The sequence below is a fragment of the Myxine glutinosa genome, chromosome 7 (genome assembly GCF_964187855.1).
Source record: "Myxine glutinosa chromosome 7, kmMyxGlut1.1, whole genome shotgun sequence".
Lineage (NCBI taxonomy): Eukaryota > Metazoa > Chordata > Myxini > Myxiniformes > Myxinidae > Myxine > Myxine glutinosa.
The window spans coordinates 123963185-123989449 of record NC_136267.1 but is presented as its reverse complement, the minus strand read 5'-3'; the positions used below and the strand labels follow the sequence as shown (position 1 = coordinate 123989449).

The 26265-nt window shown below is 44.9% G+C and overlaps 1 protein-coding gene across 3 annotated transcripts in view; it reads right to left on the bottom strand.

Moving 5' to 3' along the window:
• Positions 1-23788, bottom strand: part of LOC137411552 (signal transducing adapter molecule 1) — a 94021-nt gene extending 70233 nt beyond the window's left edge. For 2 of the 3 annotated variants that reach the window (XM_068096874.2, XM_068096876.2), the window contains exons 1-7: positions 23025-23342; positions 6546-6630; positions 6364-6439; positions 3695-3790; positions 3268-3426; positions 1161-1257; positions 792-981 (exon numbers count right to left, since the gene is read on the bottom strand). In XM_068096874.2, the coding sequence (XP_067952975.1) occupies positions 792-981; positions 1161-1257; positions 3268-3426; positions 3695-3790; positions 6364-6439; positions 6546-6630; positions 23025-23064 (743 nt within the window). In that variant the 5' untranslated portion in view covers positions 23065-23342. Of the gene's footprint in view, positions 1-791; positions 982-1160; positions 1258-3267; positions 3427-3694; positions 3791-6363; positions 6440-6545; positions 6631-23024; positions 23343-23656 lie in introns of those variants that run through there. The other variant, XM_068096877.2, reaches the window with a different exon arrangement.
• Positions 23789-26265: the final 2477 nt, after the last annotated feature.

Sequence of the window (26265 nt, the reverse complement as noted above, 5' to 3'; positions counted from 1 at the left end):
TACATACAAAAAATAAATAAAAATAAAAACTCCAGGTGTGCTGTCATGTGCCTTTTTCTCAGGAATGCCTTCCGTCTGGTCACTCTCCCATAAAATCTAGATTTGTGAAGTTATGGAGAGACTTGTCCTTCCAGCAGATTCTCCCGTCTCAGCCAAGGAACTCTGTAGTTCTGTCAGAATGGTCGTTGGATTCTTGGTAACCACCCTGACCAATGTCCTTCTCGCCCAGTTGCTCAATTTGGTGGGACGGCCAGCTCTGGGAAGTCTGGGTAGTTCCATATTTTTTCCATTTCCTAATGATGGAGCTCTCTGTGCTCTTGGGAGCTTTCAACACTCTAGAAATTGTTTTATTCCCTTCCCCAGATCTATACCTCCTCACAATTCTATCTCGGAGTTCTATGCGCAGTTCCTCGGACTTCATGGTAGAGTTTCTGCTCTGACATGCACTCTCAAGTGTGGGACCTTATATAAAAAGGTGTTTTTCTTTCAAAATCCCGTTCAATCAATTGAGTTAGCCATAGGTGGAGTCCAGTCAAGTTGCAGAGACATCTCAAAGATGATCAAAGGGAATTGGATGCACCTGAACTCAATTTGGAGTGGTATAGCAAGGAGGTTGAATACTTATTGACTCGAGACATTTCAGCGTTTCGTTTTTTATTTGTAAAAATTTCTAAAAATAAACTCCTATGGGGATAAAAATTGGGGGGTAAAAAGATAAAAAGTAAAAAGGTTTAAAAAAAATTGGGAGGGAAAAAAATTGTGAAGCAAAAGGGTTAAATCTTACAACTCACCTATCGTCTAGAACAGAGATCATGTCTCCAGCCGAGAAAGTAAGCTCGTTATCTTCCGCTGCCTCAAAGTCATAGAGGGCGCGCACCTTCCTCGGCTCGGGCTTTGATACACCACTGGATGAGCCCATGCTGGGGTACAGTCCAGCTGAGCCTCCTTGCCCTTTCTGCTCTTTCAGGGATAGCTCAATTGCTGTGGTGTCAGCACAATCCACATATTATTGCCGGACGACCAATTCAAATTATTACGAGATGCAGCACACCCATGCTAAATAGCACATCACCATCACCAAGTTGGCTTTGCTATTGCAATCCCCAATACAACACCCGCACCCCTTTTCCCCAGGTTATCACAAAACTTAATGGTCTTACCACGTGCTAGGTCGTCGTTCTCCTGTTTGTTTGCAGCAATGCCAGATGGCTCTGGTAACAATGGTGTGGAGGCTGGCTTGGCCATAGGGTCCGAAAGCTGTACAGTCAAAGGCAAATTATATTAATTATAAAATGTTACACACTGGGGTTCCAAATTAGACATCAAAAAGAAAAATTACATGTTGAGAAATTGGTTCGCAAGCAATGCTTTCCTTTAATAAACGCCAAAGATTCAATTACATGCCCCCAAAGGAAGTTCATCAATAAAGTATTTTCAAAACAAATCGTTTAACACAATAAATGGTCCGTGTGGTATGACCTCCCGCATCTCCTGTCTTGTGCTTCTTGCATCTGGATATAAAGTTACCACAAAGCAACACAACGAGATGGAATTGGTGCAACTAAGTGTTTACAAAACAAATACACTTGCCTAAAATCGGGTCTAAACCAAGGGCAGTGTTGACATTTATCAGAAGCTAAAGTCCATAGAATTGATTAGCAATTGCTTTGCCTGCACCGCTGCTCAATATAGATTAAGAGATAAATAACTTCGAATGGCTTTTCTGTTCTCTAGCTAAGGCTTGATAATAATCAATCATTATCAAGGTCTCTAAACCCCTAAACCCCACTCCCTAACCATCCAGAGTTCATTTTCATGCAATCCTATATGTACATGTATGTGGCACACGCTACAACAAAAACAATTCAATAGCAGCAGCGTTAATAAAAATAACAAGATTAAACCAAATATTCAGCCACCTGGTCATTGGATTAAATGTTTCAAAGACTTGTAAAGAAATGCCCCATATATGAAAATGACTGACTCTCTTGAAAATCCTCTCTATCTCTTTGCTGATAACTCCACTCTCTGCCGCTTCATTCCTCATCCGTCAGATCGGCAGTCTGCAGCCTCCTCACTCTCTGCAGACCTGGACAAGATCACAGACTGGTCAAACAAGTGGAACAAGTCTTTCAATCCTGACAAATCTCACACTCTTACGACGTCTCTCCGAAAAGACCGACTGGACAACCCTCCCATCTACTTTCTCAACAATCCTCTCCAAGAAGTTCTGTCACTCAATCTTTTGCGTCTCACCATCTGCCATGATCTTTCCTGGGAAAACCACATTTCCAATCTGGCCTTCAAAGCCAGTCGCCGACTGGGCATCCTCCGTCATGCAAAGTCCTTCCTTTGCACAGCTGAGCTCCTCACCACATACAAGGCTTTCATCCGCAGCTCAATGAATACTGTTCTCCCCTCTGGGCTGGTGCTCCTGCCTCACACCTAGCTCGTCTTCACGCTGTTGAAACCAAAGCGTTCAGAATAATTGGAATCTCCCACGATGAAGCTAACTCCGAGGGCCTTTCACTCACTCACCGCAGGCAGGTATGTGGTCTTTCTGTCTTCTCCCGACTCCTATCTGGCTTAGCTCCCCCAGCTCTATCTGTGCTCTGTCCTCCAAATATTCCTACAGGTCGCACAAGATCTGCCAGTAACCCTCTTCTGGTGAAATTGCCAAAATCAAGACTCTCTGCTCACCTTCACTCCTCTTTACTCCCACCTCTGGAACAAACTCCCTCACTCTCTTCAATCCCACTCCTCCCTACAGGTCTTTAAAACAGCTGTTCACCCCCATCCAAAACCTTGATCCCCCGTTAATTCACCCCAGATCCACTTTTTTTTGAAATCCCGACTTCTTTCTTTCCTGGAAGTTCTAGCAGTGTCCATGTGTTTTATACCTGCCTCCCACCCGCCCCCCCTGCCTTCCCATGCCTCCTCCCCCCAAGCCCTCTCCCTCCCACGGATCTTCCGTTGTCCCTGTTCTCTGCTGTTGTACGTGTGCGCTTCCCTCTTTATCCCCATCAGGTCTCCCGCTCCCTTTATTGTATGTTTTGTGTATCCGGTTTTTTTTTTTTGTGATTGATGTTAGTTCTTACACAAGCCTCGATCTTGTATCCCCAAAAAAAAAAATAACAAAAATAAAGAAAATAAAACTTGCTCTTTAGGTGAACAGAATGAACTGTCAACCAGTTAACTGTTCAAAGTAAGTGTGGCCTGCAATGCGATGCCGCTTGGCAGGACATGCAAAAACGGTTTTCCACAAACCTGTGAACCAGAGGAAGGTAATGAGGAAGGGAACGCAACACCCTGCTCCTTGAGGTTCTTAATCATTGCTGAGATGAGGCTCAGTTGAGGATCGTTGCGAAACTCTTCTGCCCATTCTACCATAAGTGCTTTAAGCTTGTCGCACACCTTTGGATGTGCCTGCAGGCAGGTGTTGCGGAACAGGTGTCAGGGGGGCATTTTTCTGCATATGGAAGGGGGATAGGTTTGCATTGCACTGGAACAGATGTGGGGTCAGGGGATGAGGGTGGGGGAAGGGGGGGGGGGTGGGGGGTGAGGAGAAATGGAGGAAGAGGTGAGGAAGGGGGAGGGAAGGGGGAGGTGGTGGAGTCATTCTTTTTGTACGCATCACATGCAGATGGCTCCACACAAACACACTCAATCAAAAGGTGAAAAGGTGCTTTCATGCCTTGTTAAACACGTTGTTCGCATCATTTGCAAAGTCTCGGGAACAAATTTCCAGATGGAAAGACTTTCCAGAGTTTGCAGCACAAGCTCCTAAAAGCTGCGAATAAGAAAAGGTTTCTGATTAATATTCAACTTTTAATGAACACGTTGGAATGACAAATAAAAACAAACCAAACAACAGGATATTTTGAAGCCAAAATGGACAAATGAATGTTCTGATCAGTTGTCAGACACTGTATTTAATGTAAGCCATGTAAGCAAGCCATTGACTATATTCAAGCCAAAGTTTACTTTTAGGAGAGAAGAGAAAAAGGAAGGAGTTTTTTTTGGGGTAGAGTAGAGTAGGGAGCAACGTGGGGAAGGAGACACCATGCTGAAAAACGGATTAAAAATATCTATAGGAATGAAATAGCATTGGATGCCAAAATTGTTTATTTTACTTTTAAAGGTCGGTGGAACGTGAGTGGTTAGGGACGAGACGAGAGACTAGGAACTGGGGAATGAAGGGAAACTATGTGACATAATAGGGTGCATGGATGATACGGGTGTGTGGGCCATAATAGTAGCGTGTTCACTGTTCGGTTAACGATGATATTTTTGTTCAGACTGAACGTGCGAGGCGAGACGATGCACTCTACAGATGCACAGAGATTGCATCTGGTATGGTGAATGAACTCGGAAGCATGGCAGGAGGTCATGGCATGCTGCAGGTTTGGTTTCAAAGCCTCTTTCCTGTCATGCACTCACAATTTCAAACCGAGTGCAGGAACTCTTCATTTACAAATGGCATGGTGACATCACATGGGTATGTGTGGGCATGTGTTTTGTGCACAGGCATATGTTGGCATTGTAGAAACACGCACACATGTGTGATTTTAAAATCATAATTTTCAGTTGCTCTTTTGAATTAAGTCAAAATATCACTGTAGTTAAATTTGAGCTATTGATTCATCCGATATAGTGGTAATGCACTACCATGGAAGAACCCGTGTGAATAAAGTAACACAAACCTGATTTGCATATCCTCACTATATCTACACAATGGCCTCTCACATGTAAAACCTGGAATTCAACTTTGTTCAGCACATTCCCTTTCCCACAGGCCCCATGAAAGCTGCTCATCCTTTAGCAACCCAGAGTGAAGGACTGGTCTCTTACTGGCACATTGAAAATGCTCCACAAAAATAGACTGGCGAGCATTCCCCTAATGATCCAGAAAAGGAAATCAGTCAAATTAATTGAAGAAAAATTTACCTACAATGACATTTCATCAAACCAGTTAAACCAGTGGCCCAGTTGATCTGCATAAGGAGAAGTCGAGATAAAAAGTATGGCAACATTATATGCACACACAACCGTTTAGAAATAAAAATGCTCCTCATGAACAATGACAACAATCACCACCAGCGTGAGAGGCACGGTATGCAGCAAATGAATAAGACACTCAATCACTGTTTATACAATCAGTGATGGAAACATAGGGGCACGACCTCTGGGCACTCACCTGGTAGAATAAAGCAGTATACTACACTGACTAAAGGTATTTTAAACTGTATCATGGCATTTTTAACCAATTTCAATGGTTACTAAAAGACATGCATGTACAATCATACTAACGTAATCATAAAACCTTAACCCTTTGAGTACGGGATTTTTTTTTTATAAAAATACCCCCGGTACGGGATTAATTTGGCATTACGGGAATGCAACCACGTACTGACGATCTATTTATAGGTATAGTCGATGACGTGTAGTAACATCATCCGTACACAAAACTTTTTCGCATTGGCACTGGATGTCATCCGTACTCAAAGCGTTAAACAAGCAAACAAACAAAAAATACCTAATTTGGAGGTGGTGAAGGTTGTGGTCAAGTTTCATCGCAATTGTGTGTGTAGTTTCTGAGAAAAAAAACAAATACCTATTTTGGGGGAGCAACCCACCCAGAAGACCCCACAGGACCCGATTTTTTAAATTTTATTCCATGAACAAACTTTGGTACATCATGGGTGATGCAGGTTGTGGTCAAGTTTCATCAGAATTGCATATGTAGTTTCTGAGAAGAAAGCAAATACCTATTTTGGGGGAGCGAACCCTCTCCCCCTCTCCCGTACACCCCTACAGGGGCAGACTTTTTTTTAAATGCCGTGAACAAACTTTGATACAGCCCGGTTGATGGTTGTGGTAATGTTTCATTGAAATTGTGTGTGTAGTTTCAGAGAAGAAAGCAAATATCTATTTTGGGGGGGGGGGGGGGGGGGTCAAACCTGAACCCACTTTGACCCCCGGTAGACCCCCTTAAATCCTGACTTTTTTAATGCCATAAACAAACTTTAGTCACAACATAAAAAGTATCATTTGTGCCAAGTTTGGTCACAATCCCATCAGCGGTTTCGGAGAAGAAGTTGCAAGTGTTTACAGACTGACGGATCAAATAAGCTCCCCGGAATTTCGTTCCAGGTGAGCTAAAAATAATTAAAAGAAGTACCAATTATGGTTGCATGATCAAAAGAATCTCCAAAATATTAATTATACAAAACTTGACCTTGTCCAAAACTCACATACGTACAATGACACAAAGAAAATTTAAAAAATGAAAACCAAATAAAAATAAAAACTGTTCAGAATATTACTAATGGTGCAAGTCAAATAAATACAAAATAAATTTACCGCTAATGCTTGCATTGCCACGTGCGGGACCTTGTGGTTAACCCTCTTCATAATGACCCGCAGGCAATCCCGTGCGCTAAGGGAGGGAAGACCAGCAAACCACAATGTTTGGTGCAAAAGGATGAACTGAAGATTCACAGAGTTCGAGAAACAGCAATTTGATTCAAGTAAAAACGGGTTACCCCTGCGGATGTTGCCCAACTCGGTCGCAAATGTCCATTATGAGGGTCCAGTCTTCAGACGTGTTCATCTCACTGGTCGCTTTCTCTACAGGTGAAAACAATGCAAGTTTCACAATACGTTAACTTCATGTTACATGTTAACACAATACGTTAAGTTCTTCATAAAATACGATTCATGTAATAACAAAGCTCTTTGTTCCTCAGAAGTTTCCAAAGCCATTGCCCAATTTCCCTGAAATTTGCTATCTATACATACGATAGGCTAATGTTGTCTGTCTGTCTGTCTGTCTGTCCCAGCCTGAAACACGAAAAAGCCCCTCCGAGATATATTTTTTAAAAAGAAGTAAAAGTTGCTTCAAAGTAATCCAAACCTATGGGAGAATAGTATTTTTTTTTCAATCAGCCAAAATATTGAACCTGGCTGGTATAAAATGTCAATCGTTGCATCAATCACTCACTCCCAAAAATGTTTTATTTGCTGTCAATAAATACATGATTTTGGAATTTGACATGACTATATACATTTAACTATACAATAATACACTGGCTTGTCCACATGTTTGTGTGTAACATTACTTCCACCCATGAAAGACATCATTTGGCCACCATGCTGGTCTTATGTGAAGCCAAACATTTATTCGGAGCGGTCACATTCACAATTTCCATTCCCTCCCTATCAGTTTTCCCTTCAGTGTAAAACGACCAAGGGAACCGTTAAAAGGAATAATCAAATATCAAAAGGTTGGAGCTGATTGATTTAATGGGCTTTTGTAATGGTATAGGCCTCATGATCAGGCCTCTGTTATGTGCAATTGGAATCTATCTGAGCTATACAAGCACGATGTATTGTACACGCACATTCGCACATAGGTAGTGAAGTCTTTGCCTCAAAAGCGGGGTATTTTAGCTAGTCTACAACGAAGTCGAGAAGAGCTGTTAAAGCCATAATGACGTCCTTCAGTCAGTCACTCAGTCCATCCTTCTTTCCAGCAATAGGTCAATTAACATTTTTTTTACTTTTTCCCTACTCCTCAAAGGAGGCACAATTGATCGTTTTGAAACTCGGCACGAAGATGCATGACTTTGATGCGCAAAAAAAACAAAAAACAAAAAAACCGAGAACAATGTGACTGTGTCACCATACCTATTATGCGGAGGCATACCTATATGCCTCCGCATAGTCCCACAGTGGGTAGATGCCATCACTCTGCATATGTATGGGTAGCGGATCACGTTTGTGAAGTGTCGTGTTGATCGGACAAGGTTCTTTTTCTATCCAGGATGGCTGCCAAACCCATGTGACCTATGAAATCATCATTTTCAAACTATATGCAACAGTGCTGTTGGATGATATTTGTAAAATTTCACATCGATAGGGTGAGCGGTTTCAGAGATATAATTATTTAATATTTTCCTTCAATCCAAAATGGCTGCCAAACCATGTGGCCTATGATGTCATAAATTTAATATTTCAATACAAATGGGTCATAGATCATGTACCTGCAATTTCAGATTTTTAGGATAAGGAATTCGATTAAAACATTTTTGGCTGGTATACCACCACTTCACCTATGATGTCATCATTATCATGCTTTTGTTCCCCATTGGAAGTACTTGACAATGTGGCAAGTTTCAAGTTTTTCCATTCAGCGGTTTCCGAGAAATATTTTTTAGCCGCGTCGCAGACGCTGCTCATAGAGTGCCCTCTGCTGTTGTTGTTGTTCTTCTTCTTGTTCTTCTTCTTGTTCTTCTTGCAGAGAAGACAAAACCTCAAAGCTCCACCCATTCTGGGAACCATAGCTCCACCCATTTTGGGAGAGGCTTCATATAAACAAATATCCACCATTTTATTAACTCGCATAGCTTTGAGGCCTGTTTTGTAGGCCCGTGGTGTCTTCCTCTCTCACACAGTTTTATTTCAAATCAAATTCGATATATCATTTCATTTTTCACAGTCGCTAACATAGTTTTAGACTCGGTTGAAAAAAAACGGGAAGAAAATCCGATGAAAGTTGCCCTTTATAGAGCGAAATGAATTCGCAAAGGCCTGTAACTTCAAGTCCATTGAGATTTATTTTTTTTAAATCGCGGCATGGTCAGTCATACACCGCCCGAAATAAGAGACGGGAAATTGCCGAGATATATATTTTGTTTAAATCGCGGCATGCTCAGTCATACACCGCCTGAAATAACAGACGGGAAAATGCCGAGATATATTAAAAATTCGTCCATTTGATGACAATCGTCACGATGAAATATTTAATTTATACGTCGTCACAATAATGTGGAGAGAGGAGCATAGCTTCGTTCACGTGTCGCCACACACGGGAAATTGCCGAGATATATATATTTTAAATCGCGGCATGGTCAGTCATACACCGCCTGAAATAACAGACGGGAAAATGCCGAGATATATTAAAACTTCGTCGCCACACACGGGAAATTGCCGAGATATATTTTCACTTTGCACAAAAATAACATCAAGTAATCGAATCAATAGGAATGTCCTGTGCCTATAACATCAACGTTATAGGCACAGCTGCATCTAGGCATTGTGTAACATCGACGCGGCTTTTGTTTTAATTAAAACTTTTTGTACTTGTTTCAAATCAAATTCGATATATCATTTCATTTTTCACAGTCGCTAACATAGTTTTAGACTCGGTTGAAAAAAACCGGGAAGAAAATCCGATGAAAGTTGCCCTTTATAGAACGAAATGAATTCTCAAAGGCCTGTAACTTCAAGTCCATTGAGATTTTTTTTTTTTTTATCGCGGCATGGTCAGTCATACACCGCCCGAAATAACAGACGGGAAAATGCCGATATATATATTTTGTTTAAATCGCGGCATGGTCAGTCATACACCGCCCGAAATAACAGACGGGAAAATGCCGAGATATATTAAAAATTCGTCCATTTGATGGCAATCGTCACGATGAAATATTTAATTTATACGTCGTCACAATAATGTGGAGAGAGGAGCATAGCTTCGTTCACGTGTCGTCACACACGGGAAATTGCCGAGATATATTTTTTATAAATCGCGGCATGGTCAGTCATACACCGCCTGAAATAACAGACGGGAAAATGCCGAGATATATTAAAAATTCGTCGCCACACACGGGAAATTGCCGAGATATATTTTCACTTTGCACAAAAATAACATCAAGTAATCGAATCAATAGGAATGTCCTGTGCCTATAACATCGACGTTATAGGCACAGCTGCATCTAGGCATTGTGTAACATCGACGCGGCTTTTGTTTTAATTGAAACTTTTTGTACTTGTTTTCAATCATTTGCTTTTAATCCAAGATGGCTGCCATACCACGTGACATATGACTTCACAATTATAAAAACATTCTGCATGGGTGTCACTCCTACCCTGAAAGTTTCGTCTCAATCGGACATATGGTTGCTGAGAAAAACGAGGTTTAGCCCACACGGACGGACAACCCGAAAACATAATGCCTCCGGTGACTTTGTCAGATACATTCAAAGTACACCACCCCATACCAAATAAATACCATATCCTCCAGCGCGCGACATTGCCAAGGCGCCTTTGGCACCCGGCAATGCCGCCGTGCAGCACATAGAGACAATATTGGGAGGGAGAGATGTACAAGAATTGATTGATAAATTGCATAATTAAATAAATAATAATCGTAAAATAATTAATTTATTAATCAATTGGAGAATAGCATACCTAAACCACCAGTGTTTCATCCGAAGCTGTAACTTTTTGAAAATAAATTAAATAGTTAATCGAATAATTGAATAATTAATCGATTAATTGATGAATCAATTAATCAATAAATCAAAAGTATCCTTTACAGCCAAATCACTTGATCACTGTCACGTCCAAATATCAGCTTCTTAACTCAAAAGGTGCCTGAAATATTGCCCAGATGAGAAAGAAAATAAATAAGTGATTAATAAATCGATAATAATTGAGTAATTAATCAATAAAGCACGTGCTCACTATTGTGCCAAATTTCAGCTTCCGAGCTCAAAGGATGGTTGAGATATCACTCGGTCAAACAAACAAACAAACAAGAAAGAAAGGAAACAAACAAACGGAGTGAAAACTGTGTCGTGGTTAAATTTAATTAAAATTACGAAATCCATTGATTTATCAGACTTGGCTGTATGTGGGGCCATCTTGAGGGGTCATTTTGGGGAATGCCAACGTTTGATGGAGGCGAACAGGCTGCATGGATGGGCCCTCCCTTTTGCTGCCCCCCAGTGACCACTTGCCTGTTTAGAAAAATAACCAGTTGTTGCCTTTTTTAAGCGAATGTCAAAATAATCAATTTAATCTTATCATTAATACCATAATACGCATCATCATTAAGCACAAATATTCATGGGCACGTATCTTCCCGATATAAAAAAACCTATTTACGTCAGCAGTTACAGTTTAATAATTAAATATATATAGCGCCAGTCATATGAAAACATCAGACAAAGCAAGGACATAAGCTGAGGCAATTCCTTTTCATCTTGGACTAAAAAAAAGCAAATAAGCACACACAGTTTACACTGGTACACTCACTTCAAAGCCCCCCTGTTCCCATATATCTTGTCTAGACTCATAACATACAGCCTCGACTGTGCCAGTGACACAAGGCAGATCAGACATTTCTGCAATACACACCTTGTCTGAAGGCTTCTCAGCCTGTTTCCACCCTCCCAACCCTACGCTCCCTGGTGTGCCACTTCTCAGTGGAGGAATGTATTTAAAGAGCTTTTTTTTCATCTTTTTTTTGTATACAAGATCGAGGCTCGTGTAAGAGCCAACATTAATGACAAAAAAACAAACGGACACATAAGACAAAATAAAGGGAGTGGGAGACAAGATGGGGAGAGAGGGGGAAGCACATTTGAGAGCAGGGACATCGGGAGATCTGTGGGAGGGAGAGGGGGCGTGGGAGAGGGCTTGGGGGGAGGAGGCATGGGAAGGGGAGTGGGGGGTGCGAGAGGTAAAAAAAAACACATGGACACAGCTCGGACTTCCAGGAAAGAAGTTGGTATTTCAGAAAAGTGGATCTGGGGTGAATTAACAGGGGTAGAAAAGATCAAGGTTTTGGAAGGGGGAAGATAAGAGATGGTGGTGAACAGCTGTTTTATAGACCTGGAGGGATAAGTGGGATTGAACAGAGTGAGGGAGTTTGTTCCAGAGGCGGTAGAAAAGAGGAATGAAGAGTGAAGGTGAGCAGAGAGTCTTGATTTTGGCAGTTTCACCAGAAGAGAGTTGCAGGCAGATCTTGTGTGACCTGTAGGAGTGAGTATTTGGGGCACAGAACACAGACAAGGCTGGGGGGGGGGGGGGCGGGCAGGGGGGGAGGCTCGGCCAGAGAGGAGTCGATAGAAGACAGAAAGACCACCAACCTGCCTGCGGTGAGTGAGTGAAAGGCCCTCAGAGTTAGCTTCAGGGCGGGAGATTCCGATGATTCTGAAAGCTTTGGTTTCAACAGCGTGAAACCGAGCTAGGTGTGAGGCAGAGCATCAGCCCAGAGGGGAGAGCAGTATTCATCGAGCTGCGGATGAAAGCCTTGTATGTGGTGAGGAGCTCAGGTGTGCCAAGGATGGACTTCGCACGACGGAGAATGCCCAGTCGGCGACTGGCTTTGGAGGCCAGCTTGGAAATGTGTTGCCCAGTCGGTGTGATAAAACTTCTTGGAGAGGATTGTTGAGAAAGTAGATGGGAGGGTTATCCAGATGGTCTTTTCGAAGAGACATAGTGAGATTGTGAGATTTGTCAGGATTGAAAGACATGTTCCACTTGTTTGACCAGTCTGATTTTTTTCCAGGTCTGCAGAGAGTGAGGAGGCTGCTGCCTGCTGATCTGAAGGATGAGGTATGGAGCGGCAGAGAGTGGTGTCATCAGCAAAGAGATAGAGAGGATTTTCCAGAGTCAGAGAGATCATCGATGAAGACCAGAAAAAAGCACAGGGCCCAGAACACTGCCTTGGGTAACTCCAGCCTGAACAGGAAGGGGAGATGAGAGAAATCTTGTGTCCCAAACCCATCCCTCTCTATGCCCACCATACCCAGTCGTACCCAGCTGCTCCTGAACTCTGTGTCCTTCTCTTCTGACAAGGTGGAGAAGTTTCTGTCAATCCTCGACTCTGATTCTGCAACTGGACCAGACGGCATCAGCCCACGGGTCCTAAAATCCTGCTCTGCCGCTCTTTCACACCCTCTCTCTGTTCTCTTCACCCTCTCTTTTGCTCAAGGTCATCTGCCATCAGCTTGGAAATCAGCAAACATTACCGCTTTACACAAAAAGGTGCGAAAACAGATCCTTGCAACTACAGACCAATCAGCCTTTTCCCAATTATCTGCAAAGTCATGGAATCCATCATTGCTTCGGATATCAAATCTTTCCTCTTCTCCAATGGCTTGATCTCTGATCATCAATTTGGTATCAGACCAGGTCACTCTACTCTGGACATGCTGCTTCTGCTGTCTCAACAATGGATGGAGGTCCTCAATGTCAAACAGGAAATTAGAGCCGTCTCCCTTGACATATCACGTGCCTTCGACACGGTCTGGCACCCCGCTCTCAGCTGATGAGAGATGCTCCCCCTCCATCCCTCCCCTCACTGCATATGGCATCACAGCTGACTACGCACGTGAAAAAGCAGGTTGAGTTAATATCAGATGTGCTCGACATAGGAGACAGTCCTGAAGTGTGATGGTGGCTCACAGTTCCTGCCAGTCAACGTGAGTGAACTGCCAGACTCGCCGGCAGTGATGCTGTTCTCTGAGAACGGCTAGAGAGATGTTGACTTTCACATACACATGATCAGCCGAACCAATTCGAGCAGAGGACAAGGACTGGACATTGGTGGGGAAGTTGGTCATCACCAAATCCAGAAGGGAGCATTTGCCATTGACGGAAATCCGGGTGGGAATGTTTATAGATTGAGTCAGTCGCATGGAGCCACAGAATTCCTTTGCTGAAGTGCTGTGGCTGGCGAGAGTGGCACCAACCCCCATTAAATTTGCATGGTGACAAATGAAATCACCACATATGAGGAAGAGAGAGTTGGGATGAGTGGTTAAAAGTTGGTCAATATCATCTGATAGAGAGAGATGTTGATGAAGTTGCCACTGGAGGATGGCACAACACAGACAAACAAGAAGTGCGAGCAGAGGGGATGTCACATTCAGAAGTACGTATGGGGTTTAGGAGGTGTAAGAGCAGTACACAGAGTGAGAAATGAAGTTTTGGATGTACAAAGCAGGGATCACGTGGATCAAACCGGAGGAGACAACAGCCAGGGAGAGACAAAAAGGATTCAGGGAAGTCATGTGGGAGGAAGGATTCTGTTACACAGATGATGTTTGGTTTGGTGGCAGCAGCCTAGATTGAGAGATCTGTCAATTTGGAGAGGAGGCCTTGGATGTTTGAAATCATCTACACACAGTTAGGAAAAACAAGGCACATGGGGAAAAAATAAAAAATGGCCACAACCCGGCAATCACCAGTAGGCCAGGATTTGTTAAGACACAAACTCAATGATTCAACACAACAAAATATGGTTTGGGACAGAAAATCTGACGAACAACACCACCAGCAGAACAGGAATTAAATCAAAACAGTAAAACTCCACCTCTCGCATCCCCACACAGTTAGAAACAGGGGAGGAGGAGCAGCTGGCAGGGTGCAGGAAGTGGAAAGGAGCAATGGGGAAGCGGGGAGGGCGGAAGCCGAGAGGGTGCGGGTTGGGATGGGGAGGGGTGGGTGGGGGGTGGTGAGAGGGAAGCTGAGAGGTGGTGGGAAGAGGGAAAAGCAGATGGAGGGTGGGGGGGGGGGTGGGAGTGAGAGGGCGGGTACTGACATGGAGGGGTTTTAGTTTTAAACGATAGGACGTGAAGGAGAATCTATTATCCTCTGCAAAAATGCGCTTCTCAAGATTCCCAAGCTGGATTTCCCAATACAGGGAGAGACTTCATGGGAGATGTGATAAAAATGCTTTTGGTTGAAGGCAGAGGAAAATGGAGGTGTCGGTACGAGAGGAGGGTGGATGAACGAAGCGTTTAATCATGAAAATATTTTGGGAAATAAGCCTTGTGAAAAGGAAGAAGTGTTTGAGGAGAAAGAAGAAGAATGGACAGTTGAAATACATTTTCTGAGCATTTTCAAAGAGTTATAAAGAGCTTTTAAAGGAAGAAACGTTTTATTCAGTGAAGATTCAGCTTGGGGATATTAAAAAGGAGAAGGGATAGAGAATGAAGGAGTAACTGACTAACTGTGCATGGCAGATTGAGCTTGGTTTGTTGTTCACAGTAAAGAAAAGTTAATGTTGTTTTGCTTTTTTTGGAGCAAGGAGGGGATAAGGATTAAGCTTATGGATCAGAAATAGCAATACTTTGGAGAAAAGGAGCAAAAAAACAGAGGCAGAAACAGCAAGCAAACTAGCTTAGCCCTAAATGAACCAGACTTTATGAACAACACAAATTCGACATTTCAACACAATTAAGTACGGATTGGCACGGAAAATTGGATGAAAACACGACCAGCAACACAGGAATGAAAGCAAATCAGCAAAACACAATGTATCTGTTCCTGGCAGCTTATGAGCTGAAGCGAGGGACTCACGGACCAGGAACACACATGGAGCAACCCCGAAATATAAGTGAAAATGTATGTGTGTATACATGGTGACGCACACACACATAGGGACACACTTGAGGATCATGGAAGAACAAGATGAGAGAGAGATAAAGGCAACCAAGTGACAGTGGGGCAACAGGTGCTCTCAGCAGGTGCTCTCAATATACTGTGCATGCAACAGTATATCTGAAAGACCTTCATTCTGACTGTTTAGTCCGACCTGTAACACGATTTACCTGTGACTATAAACCGATGTGATTATTTATTGATGTCATATACATCCAGGGTAACTTCCGGTTCCTCGGGCGAGTGAGGCGTGCTTCGAGCTTTCCACGGCATCGAAGTTTGAGTGTTTTCCCATTCTTGTCTTTGTCAAATTTCCACTGGTTATTTTGCTGTGTACGTGTTATTGTGTGTTTTTAGTTGGTGTTGGTTTGTGGTTCATGCAAACTTGTGTGTAATTAATCGTTTTCTGGGTCGTACCTCGTGCGCGGCCTGGTGACTTGGGCTTCCCTCCCCCCGTCGGTGTTTTGTCGGTTTGGGTTATTTCCTTCGCTGTATTGCTTGTTTCTTCTATTTTATTTTCTCCCCCTCACCTCACCTCCCTAGACAAAGAATTCTATATTGATTCTTTCTCTCCCCCCGGACACGTGCTTGTTCGTTCTCCTCCTCGTCTCGGCTTGTGCCCCACCCCCTGTATCTCGTTTTTCTTCCGCCTCTGCCCCTTCTTTCTCAAATCCACGTTCTCGCTTGGAGACTTTTCCCGGATTGTTTTTCATGGTTTTCATGGTTCTGTTTGGATATTGTTGGAATATGTTTAAACCGCAACCGTGATGCTGACGCCCACCCCCCCCCCCCCGCTCCCCCCCTCCCCCCCCCCCCAGAATTTCCATGTTTTAAACGTTTCCCAGTGTGTACCCTGGTCAGAATAGGTACGCCGTATCCCTGCGTGTCGTAAGAGACGACTAAGAGGGTTGGCGTCAGGAAGGGCATCCGGCCATAAAAACATTGCCTCAAAAAGAGAACCATGACAATTACAAGTACATATGGGCAGGGTGCAGCCCGAAGTGGAGATCGGTTTCTGAGGTTTGGGACATGGAATGTAGGGACAATGACAGGGAGATCAGGAGAAGTGGTGGAAGTATTGGTCAGAAGAAGAGTGGACATATGTTGTGTGCAGGAGACGAGATGGAAGGGAAGTGGTGTGAGAATGGTGAAGGGTAGGCAGGGACAGAAAAACAAGTTTGTGTGGCAAGGGTGCCCGGAGGGCATGAATGGTGTTGGTGTCCTGTTTTCTGAGGAGTGTGTAGACAGTGTGGTGAATGTGACAAGAGTGAGTGATAGGTTGATGATGGTGAAAATTATGATTGGAAAGCTCTTGGTGAACGTCATCTCGGGATATGCTCCACAGGTTGGTCGAAGCGATGAAGAGAAGGACAAGTTCTGGTGTGCGATAGAGAAGCTGATGGAAAACGTGAAAGATGAGGAAGTTGTTGTGGTGGGAGGAGACCTGAATGGACATGTGGGAAGGAGTATGGATGGTTTTGAGGGAGTTCATGGGGGTTACGGATATGGTGTGAGAAATGGAGAAGGTGAAAGGATTTTGGAGTTTGCTGATGGAGCTGATATGTTGATTTGTAATACTCAGTTCCAGAAAGAGGATAATAAGCTTGTTACATACACGTCAGGTGGGTCGACGACAACCGTTGACTACCTGATGGTGCGTAGGTGAGATAGGGGGCACCTCCGGGACACAAAGGTGATCCCGGGGGAGGAGGCTGTTTCACAGCACCACTTGGTTGTCTGCGACGTAAGGGTGAAAGGTGCGAGGAGAGCTCGGCGGGTGAAGTACCAACCGAGAATGAAGGTGTGGAGGTTGAAAGAGGTGACAGTAAGGGAGGCATTAAAAGAGAGGCTGAGTAGGGTAGAGGATGATGTGGTTGAGTAGTGCTGTTAGCTAGATTCAAAATCCCGTCTCGGAACCGTCTCGATAAATTTTCAATTTTCATAACGGGATCTCGGATCGGCTCAGTTCCTGACAAAGTAATACATAAAAAAAAAAAAAAAAAAAAAAGGCTTCAAAAATTATGGAATTTCATTACAATATATAAACAACAATGAAAAAAATTCATTTCTGATGTTGAGTACTTAAATTCCGACTTAGCTTCCATTTACCGGGATGAAATAAAATACACCGCCTACATGCAGATGATCGGCCACCGATGGGACCGGGTTATCTCATTACAGTTTGTATTGTGTAATTCCTTGCTCGGAATGTCAGAGAGAGGGAGAAAATGTTTCTGCCCAGGCATATTCGAGTCCCGGTTGGAGTTTCATTATCATTTTGTGAGTTGTGATCGGGCATGTCAAGCGTTCTCGTAGCTCGCGCGCGTACACGTACGACCGTTCGATATTCATGATCGTTCAATAGTTGCCGCGTCCTGCTGCTGCGCACATGTGCATGTTACTTTTTTTTTAATAGTTCCGTTAAGCGAGCTATAATGATGCAGCGTTGCGTGCCTCAACTCAAATCGGAATGTACAATTTTTTGTTCAACCCGTTGATAGCCGTTCGGTGGACGGATCGAATATACCGACCCCTTATTCCAGAAATTGAAACTAATAACGCTAAATAACGCCTTTCATCGAATGTTCACGTGTTTTAACAATTGTCGACTGATAAGGCACCCAAGTTATCCGAGCCCATGCTTTGATCAACCCGACTGCGTTACCTGAATTCCTGGGAAGCCCCACCAGGACGACGGCAGACATTTTCAGAAGTTCCTGCCACACAACGAAATATTTTTTATTCATATTTACCTCAGCGCATTTCAGCGCACGGAATCCACGGCATCAGAGCAGGTGGGCGCTGATTCGCTCAGAGCGATCACGTGATGACGCTATGAAAAAAAAAAATCGCTCGCTTTGCCAAGGGGCTCGCTCCCCCCCCCCCCTGTTGCCCTCCCCTCCCCTCCCCCGCCCGGCAATGCCGGGTACTTCTGCTAGTAAATTATAAAGCAGGCGGTGTAGTGATCACCCCCCCCCCCCTCCTTATTTTGACTCTGTGACTAAAGTAAACGTAAACAACTTATCAGGCCTAAAGTGGAGATAAGATAACCAAAATACTTTCACATTCAAACCGTCAAACCAAACCCCGAGGGATTCTTACAATTTATAGATTTAGCGTTGCAATTAAACATAAACGTTCATCAAAAACTCATTTCATATAACTACATAATGTATTGTACTTGTATTAATACATTGTGTGTAGAATATTCCGTTATAAACATGTTTTTAATCTAAATAAACATCGTCCCTCCAATCACGGGGCCTCGAGCGAATCCCTCGATATTAATGTGCAAAAGACCATAGCAACCACATTCCGTAACTCGTCTCCAAGGACGGACACGTGACCGCGGCGTAAAGCGGAGCGAGGCGGAGTGATACAGCGGAAGGATTCAACGGTTTAAATGAAGCCGCGATGCGGCGGATTTTCATTGTGACCTTCATCCTGATGTCGTTACTTCCGCCACCAAAGGTCGATGGAGATTATGTTTTCACTCCTGTCTGTTTGTCCGTTTGTTTGTGAACACAATATCTCAAAAAGTTGTGGACGGATTCGGCCGAAATTTTGTGGAGATGCAGCGTGTGTGACAAGGACGACATGATTACATGTTGGTGAAGATCCGGATTCGGAATTCGGATTCGTTTGTAGTGCATTGTTTGTTGACAAGGGGAAAATCCTGGAACAGTGAGTTTACTTTATCTATCATCGTTTGTGTCAGTTCAGCTGCACTTGCGAAAAATGATGCTTGTGCAGAAGCAGAGTAATGAAAGCAAGGCTCAATAAATGCCTCTATTATGGAAAATATCTGCAAGAAGTTGGAATTTTAACCGGGATTTTTTTACCGAGAAATTGCGTCAGTCAATTTATCTCGGGACCGTCCCGAGACCGTCTCAAAAGCCGAAACCGCCGGGATTTCGTCCCGGTCTCGGATCGGTTGACAGCCCTATGGTTGAGCTTGAAAGTGGTTGGATGTCAATGAAAGCTAGTCTGTTGGGAGCCGTTGGTGAGGTATGTGGATGGACAAAAGGACCACCAAGGCACTCGGAAACATGGTGGTGGGATGATGAAGTTGGAAAGAGGATTAACGAGAAGAGGAAGAAGTTCAAGGAGTGGCAGAAGGCGAAGGGTATGGGAGCAGAAGCAGCAGAGCATGAAAGTTATAAGGCAGCCAAGAAGGCTGCAAAGAAAGAGGTAGCAAAGGCACAGGAGGCATGTAGGAAAATGTTCGGAGAACGCTTGGATTCGGAAGAGGGTCAGAAAGCAGTATTCAGGATTGCAAAGCACATAGCGAAAGAGAGGTGTGATGTGATGGGGGTGAGTTGCTTGAAGGATGAAGTGGGACAAATCGTTGTCGACCCAGATGGAATTAAAGGAAGATGGAAAAGATATATGGAAATGCTGTTGAATACAGAGAATGAATGGGATGGCAACATAGAGAGTAACCCAGTTTTAGGACCGGCAGAGAAGATAACTGAGAAGGAAGTTGAGGAAGCGATAAAAGCAATGAAGAGTGGAAAAGCGGGAGGGCCGACGGGAGTTGTGGGAGATATGTTGAAGGCAGCAGGAAGTTGGGGTGTGAAGAGAATGACAGAGATCTGTAATCTGGTGGTGAAAGAAGGCCGCATTCCAGTGGATTGGGAACTGAGTACCCTCGTCCCTCTATACAAGCGGAATGGTGACCCTCTGGAGTGTGGCTCGTACCGAGCGATAAAGTTATTGGAGCATGGAATGAAGGTATTGGAAAGGGTGTTGGAGAGGAGGATAAGGAAGAAAGTGAAGATCGACGAAATGCAGTTTGGATTTATGCCAGGAAGAGAAACGACAGATGCGCTTTTCATTGTGAGGCAGTTGCAGGAGAAGTACATGGATAAGAGGAAGAAGTTGTTTTTTGGGTTTGTTGATCTGGAGAAAGCATTCGATAGGGTTCCACGCAAAGTATTGACATGGGCATTGAGGAAGTTAGGAGTGGAGGAATGGTTGATCAGAGTAGTGATGGCAATGTACAAAAGAGCGCGCACAGCTGTAAGGACGAAGGACGGGAACAGTGGTGAGTTTGAGGTGAAGGTGGGAGTGCATCAGGGGTCGGTACTAAGTCCACTACTATTTGTAGCTGTGATGGAGGTGCTGGCTCAGAACGTAAAGGAGGGTTTACCGTGGGAGTTGTTGTATGCAGATGATCTGGTGTTGATTGCAGAAAGTATGGATGGACTGAAGGAAAAGATGAACAAGTGGAAGGAATGTATGGAGACAAAAGGTCTGAAGGTGCATATCAGAAAGACGAAGGTGATGGCAAGTGGTAAAGCATGTGGTGAGGTGGAAAGAACTGGGAAGTGGCCGTGTGCTGTGTGCACGAAGGGTGTCGGAGTGAACTCCATTCAATGTACAATGTGCGCTGAGTGGGTTCATCAAAAATGTAGTGGTCTGAGAGGGTCATTTACCAGTGTGGCAGCTACATTCAAATGTAAGGTGTGCACAGAGGGAGCTGCAGATGGAGGAAATGTTGAGTTGGATCCTGCAGACGGCGTGAAGCTGGAAGGTGTGAAAACATTTTGCTACCTCGGAGACATGCTGAATGGAGAAGGTGGATCAGACTCAGCAACGGTTGCTCGAGTGAGATGTGCATGGAAGAAGTTTCGGGAACTGAGTGGCATGCTGATGAGGAGGAGAGTGTCGCTGAAGCTGAGGGGAAAGGTGTATGCTGCATGTGTGAGAAGTGTTATGATTTATGGGAGCGAGACATGGGTAATGAATGTAGAGCAACAACCAAGGCTGGAAAGGGTGGAAATGCGAATGGTTCGATGGATGTGCGGAGTATCGTTGAGAGCGAGGAAGACAAATGATGAATTGCGAAAGATGATGGGAATATTGACTGTGATTGATGCTGTGAAGAGGAACAGGTTGAGATGGTTTGGTCATGTGTTGAGGAAGGATGAAAGTGACTGGTTGAGAAGAGTGATGGAAGTTAATGTAGAAGGAAGTAGAGGACGGGGAAGACCGAGAAAGACTTGGCTAAAGATGGTGGAAGAAGAAATGCGGGCAAGGGGGTCAACAAGGAGAGATGCAGAAAATAGGGCAAAATGGAGAAGATTGTCATGGGGACCGCAAGGCTAACGCCCGCTCTAGCAGGGAAAATGGCCTTAAAATGCATGTTGTTGTTGTGTTGTTGTTGTATATACATCAGCCGTTATGGAATGATGTTGCCATTTACCATAAAGGGCATGCAGTGATGTTTCCCGACATCAATGTGGTCATTTAGATGTGACAAAAGAGCAATGTGGCCATACACATGCCCAAGTGGTTGTACACACGGCTGAAGACCCAAGGAACGACGTGTCCAAGGACTCCTCCAGGGACCGGCGTGACAAAGAACGCCGCCATTGACTGGCTTGACCAATGACCGGCGAGACCAATGACCGGCGTGACCAATGACCGGCGTGACCAATGACCGGCGTGACCAATGACCGGCGAGACCAATGACGGGGGTGACCAATGACGGGGGCGACCAATGACGGGGGTGACCAATGACCGGCAAGACCAATGACGGGGGTGACCAACGACCGGCAAGACCAATGACGGGGGTGACCAATGACCGGCGAGACCAATGACCGGCAAGACCAATGACCGGCGGCGAGACCAATGACAGGCGAGACCAATGACCGGCGAGACCAATGACCGGCGAGACCAATGACCGGCGAGACCAATGACCGGCGAGACCAATGACCGGCGAGACCAATGACCGGCGAGAACAATGACCGGCGAGAACAATGACCGGCGAGAACAATGACCGGCGAGACCAATGACCGGCGTGACCAATGACGGGGGTGACCAATGACGGGGGTGACCAATGACGGGGGTGACCAATGACGGGGGTGACCAATGACCGGCAAGACCAATGATGGGGGTGACCAATGACCGACGAGACCAATGACCGGCGAGCGATGACCGGCGATACCGATGATGGGGTGACCGATGACGGGGGTGACCAACGACGGGGGTGACCAACGACGGGGGTGACCAACGACGGGGGTGACCAACGACGGGGGTGACCAACGACGGGGGTGACCAACGACGGGGGTGACCAACGACCGGCGAGAACAACGACCGGCGTGACCAACGACCGGCGTGACCAATGACCGGCGTGACCAATGACCGGCGTGACCAATGTCCGGCGATACCAATGACCGGCGAGACCAATGACCGGCGAGACCAATGACCGGCGAGACCAATGACCGGCGAGACCAATGACCGGCGAGACCAATGACCGGCGAGACCAATGACCGGCGAGACCAATGACCGGCGTGACCAATGAGCGGCGTGACCAATGAGCGGCGTGACCAATGAGCGGCGTGACCAATGACCGGCGAGACCAATGACGGGGGTGACCAATGACGGGGGTGACCAATGACGGGGGTGACCAATGACGGGGGTGACCAATGACGGGGGTGACCAATGACGGAGGTGACCAATGACGGGGGTGACCAATGACGGGGGTGACCAATGACCGGCGAGACCAATGACGGGGGTGACCAATGACGGGGGTGACCAATGACGGGGGTGACCAATGACCGGCGAGACCAATGACGGGGGTGACCAATGACCGGCGAGACCAATGACCGGCGAGACCAATGACCGGCGAGACCAATGACGGGGGTGACCAATGACGGGGGTGACCAATGACCGGCGTGGTCGCTAAACTAGTAAAAGGCGACCAGAGAAAATCACAAGCCAAGACCCTTGTATTGTATGTGCGCGGTGCATCATCGGTGTGTCCCGTAACTCCTACGTACCCACGTCCTGCTCGAACGCGTTCGCTGTAAACAGCGGCATCGCGGCTCCGCTCCAAATCCGCCGTTGTTGCTGCTGCTGTTGTTGTGGTTGTTGACGTTGTCGCTGGTGGTTACTGCTGCTGCTCCGTGTGACGTTTCCCCTATGTCTGCCCGAAATCCACTCACGTTTCTATAACACCACAGTTACTATCACCGTTTTTCGTGCTGGCGACGGCTTTTGCCCAAAGATCCCACGTTCATCAAACAAGAGACCAGACGACTGTGCCAGAGGGGTGAGCTGTGTGTAACACGTGACAGGTGAAATCACTTCCGTTTCCTGCCTAATGACGTCAGTCGTTCTGAGATTGATCGCGCATCCAGATCTACTCAGATGTATATAAGACTCGATTTGTACCATTGAAACAATAAAGTGAGAATGATGTTGAACAAAATATATAAGTCGTGTACAATGTCGGAATTACGAACAAAATAGATCCCAAATCGTCCTCATGTTTTAAAGCGACTTGTCCTGGTAGATTCACTCTGTTTAATTAAAGGAATGTTTTGAAGGATTAACTTTGGCCAAACTACTATTTAACTATACAGTACACACTGTATATGATTTTAAAACACTTTCACTTCAGGAGTCTTACCTGACGACTCTTCCGTCACAAGTCGTGAAAATCACGTTGTCTATAAACGTGCTGAGTACATTTGGCCGTATGTTACTTCTATCAATTAAGGACCATGGTCTCAATTCGTGTGACGCACACGGTTTCCAGGTGGAATCTTTACGTTGGTAACAAACTTGTTATAGAATCTCACAATGACTGCACATCCAGCGTCGAATAACCCAAACTTCTGATGACGTCATATATATAGATCAGCGAATCATTCCATTCGATCTGTTCCTCGTGACGTCATATGCAGAAACTTAGACTGTTGTAATTATATAGCAAACTCGGTATCATATTCGTATTCCTGGGATACTCCAGTCCTGTACTGGCTTTTATAGCATGTTCCTTACTAACAATAACAGGTGCCACCGTGTGGTTACTGTGGTTTATTATTGTGGTTTTGGTGTGAGTGTGTATGTCGTAACTGGTAATGGGAGCTGCAATCTGAGGTGTGTGGTGGATGAGAGTTGGGATGTGCCGTATGGGAGTGGAGTGGGGTTGTGATGCGTGTGTGTGTACGTACGTATGTATGTATGTGTGTGTGTGTGTGTGTGTGAGTGTGTGAGGGTGTGTGTGTGTGTGTGTATGTATGTATCATACATGTGTGTGGTGTAGGCTCTGTGTGTGTGTGTGCTATGTGAGTGTATGTAGAGGCTGTGTGTGTGTGTGTGTGTGTATGTATGTATCATATGTGTGTGTAGGCTATATATATATGTGTGTGTGGGTTATGTGAGTGTATGTAGAGGCTATGTGTGTGTGTGTGTGTGTGTGTGTGTGTGTGTGTGTGTGTGTGTGTGTGTGTGTGTGTGTGTGTGTCATATATGTGTGTATGTGGGTGTAGACTATGTGTGTGTAGGCTGTATATATATATATATACATATGTGTGTGTGTGTGTGTGTGTGTGTGTGTGTGTGTGTGTGTGTGTGTGTGTGTGTATAGGCTATGTGTGTGTGGGCTGTGTGAGTGTGTGTGTGTGTGTGTGTAGGCTATGTTTGTGTAGGCTATGTGAGTGTATGTAAGCTATGTGAATGTGTGTGTGTGTGTGAAGTTTGTTTGTGAAGTTTTCTTCTTCTCAAAGATTGGTCCGAGGGCTCTTTTGATGATCACCACCGACACCGAGCCTCAGACAACTTCCAATTGCATTTCGTTTGTCATAATATTCCCAGGGATGGTTTTCAAGATCTCCGTGAGGTTCTTTTTTTTATCATTCCTGTTGCTCCAATAATCCCTGGTACTATATTTGATGGGATCATTAGGTCGTACGTAAGCATTACTTCCTTGTTTTCAGTGATTGCTTTTGGTTCATGTTTCCACGAGTTTTCTGGAACTGGGACATTGAGACTTTTGCAGATGTGCCAGTGGATTACTTGACATACATTGTTGTGCCTTTGGGTGTTCAGCTGCTCTGACACGAGTATTTTTTACATCCTGATAGGAGGAGGCATTATTTATAAATTTATAAAATACATATGCGATATGTGGAGGACATGGACATTGGACATGTGGACATGTGGACATCTCTTAAGATGTTCTCATATTTGACGTGAGGGTGTGTCCAAGTGCTTGCTCATTAATGAGGTTGCTCAGTGGGTCCAGGGCCAGGCAAAACAAGAGGGTTGCCCCTCTGGAAGATTCATCGACGTATCTTCAATCCTGGTATTTCTCTATTTCCTTCCGAATGCTGTAATATCGGTATCTCAATATGGTATTCCAAATATGGTATTCCAAAGCTCCATTGCTTTCTCTATCAGTTTGATTATTTGGGGGTTGATTTTGTACAATTCATGTTTTGTATCATCCATGAATGTGGGACACCATCAAAAACTTTTTGTAGTCTATCCATGCTGTGGATCATTTTGTTCGTGCATTGCAATTTTTGAGTGTGGCCTTGTTTAGTGTATGTGTGTGTATGTGTATGTCTGTGTGTATTGTTGTTGGTTGTTATCTCCATATGCGGGCATCAGAAGGTGGAACGGAGCCCTCCCAGTTCTCGAAGTATCCACCTTCGTGTGTGTGTGTGTGTGTGTGTGTGTGTGTGTGTGTGTGTGTGTGTGTGTGTGTGTGTGTGTAGTTGGGGCGGATTTGTACTTGGGGTAGGAGTGGGCGTGTGAAGATGGGGTGGGACAGGGGTTGTGGATATGTGATGAGATTTAACAAATGTTCCTCATCGTGGTGACCACGAAAATGGGGCACGGTATGAGGACCGCAGTTATTAACCCTTGTGGTCATTTCAAGTGCTTGTAAGACAATTACTCAGAACCACTTTATTCCCATGGTGGTTCTTTTATTTCGTTTGCAGCACGTGGACATGGGTGCTGGTTTTCATGGTGCCTGGGCATTGGGAGTGTCACTGTGTCCATGTCCAGGTACTTGTCTCCATGCCCTCTATCTCCCATGCATCAAGATCCAGGTACCGATCTTTTTCAACTTCTTGTTCTTTACCGGCCACAATTATTCGCACGTTCTTGTGGGGTTGGCCGAGGGAAGGTTGGCCGAAGTCTTTTGCGAACCGGGTGCCCAGGCTCGTCTACTCTTCACGAAGGACACCATAGGATCTTTAACGTCCAACGAATAATTACAGCAGA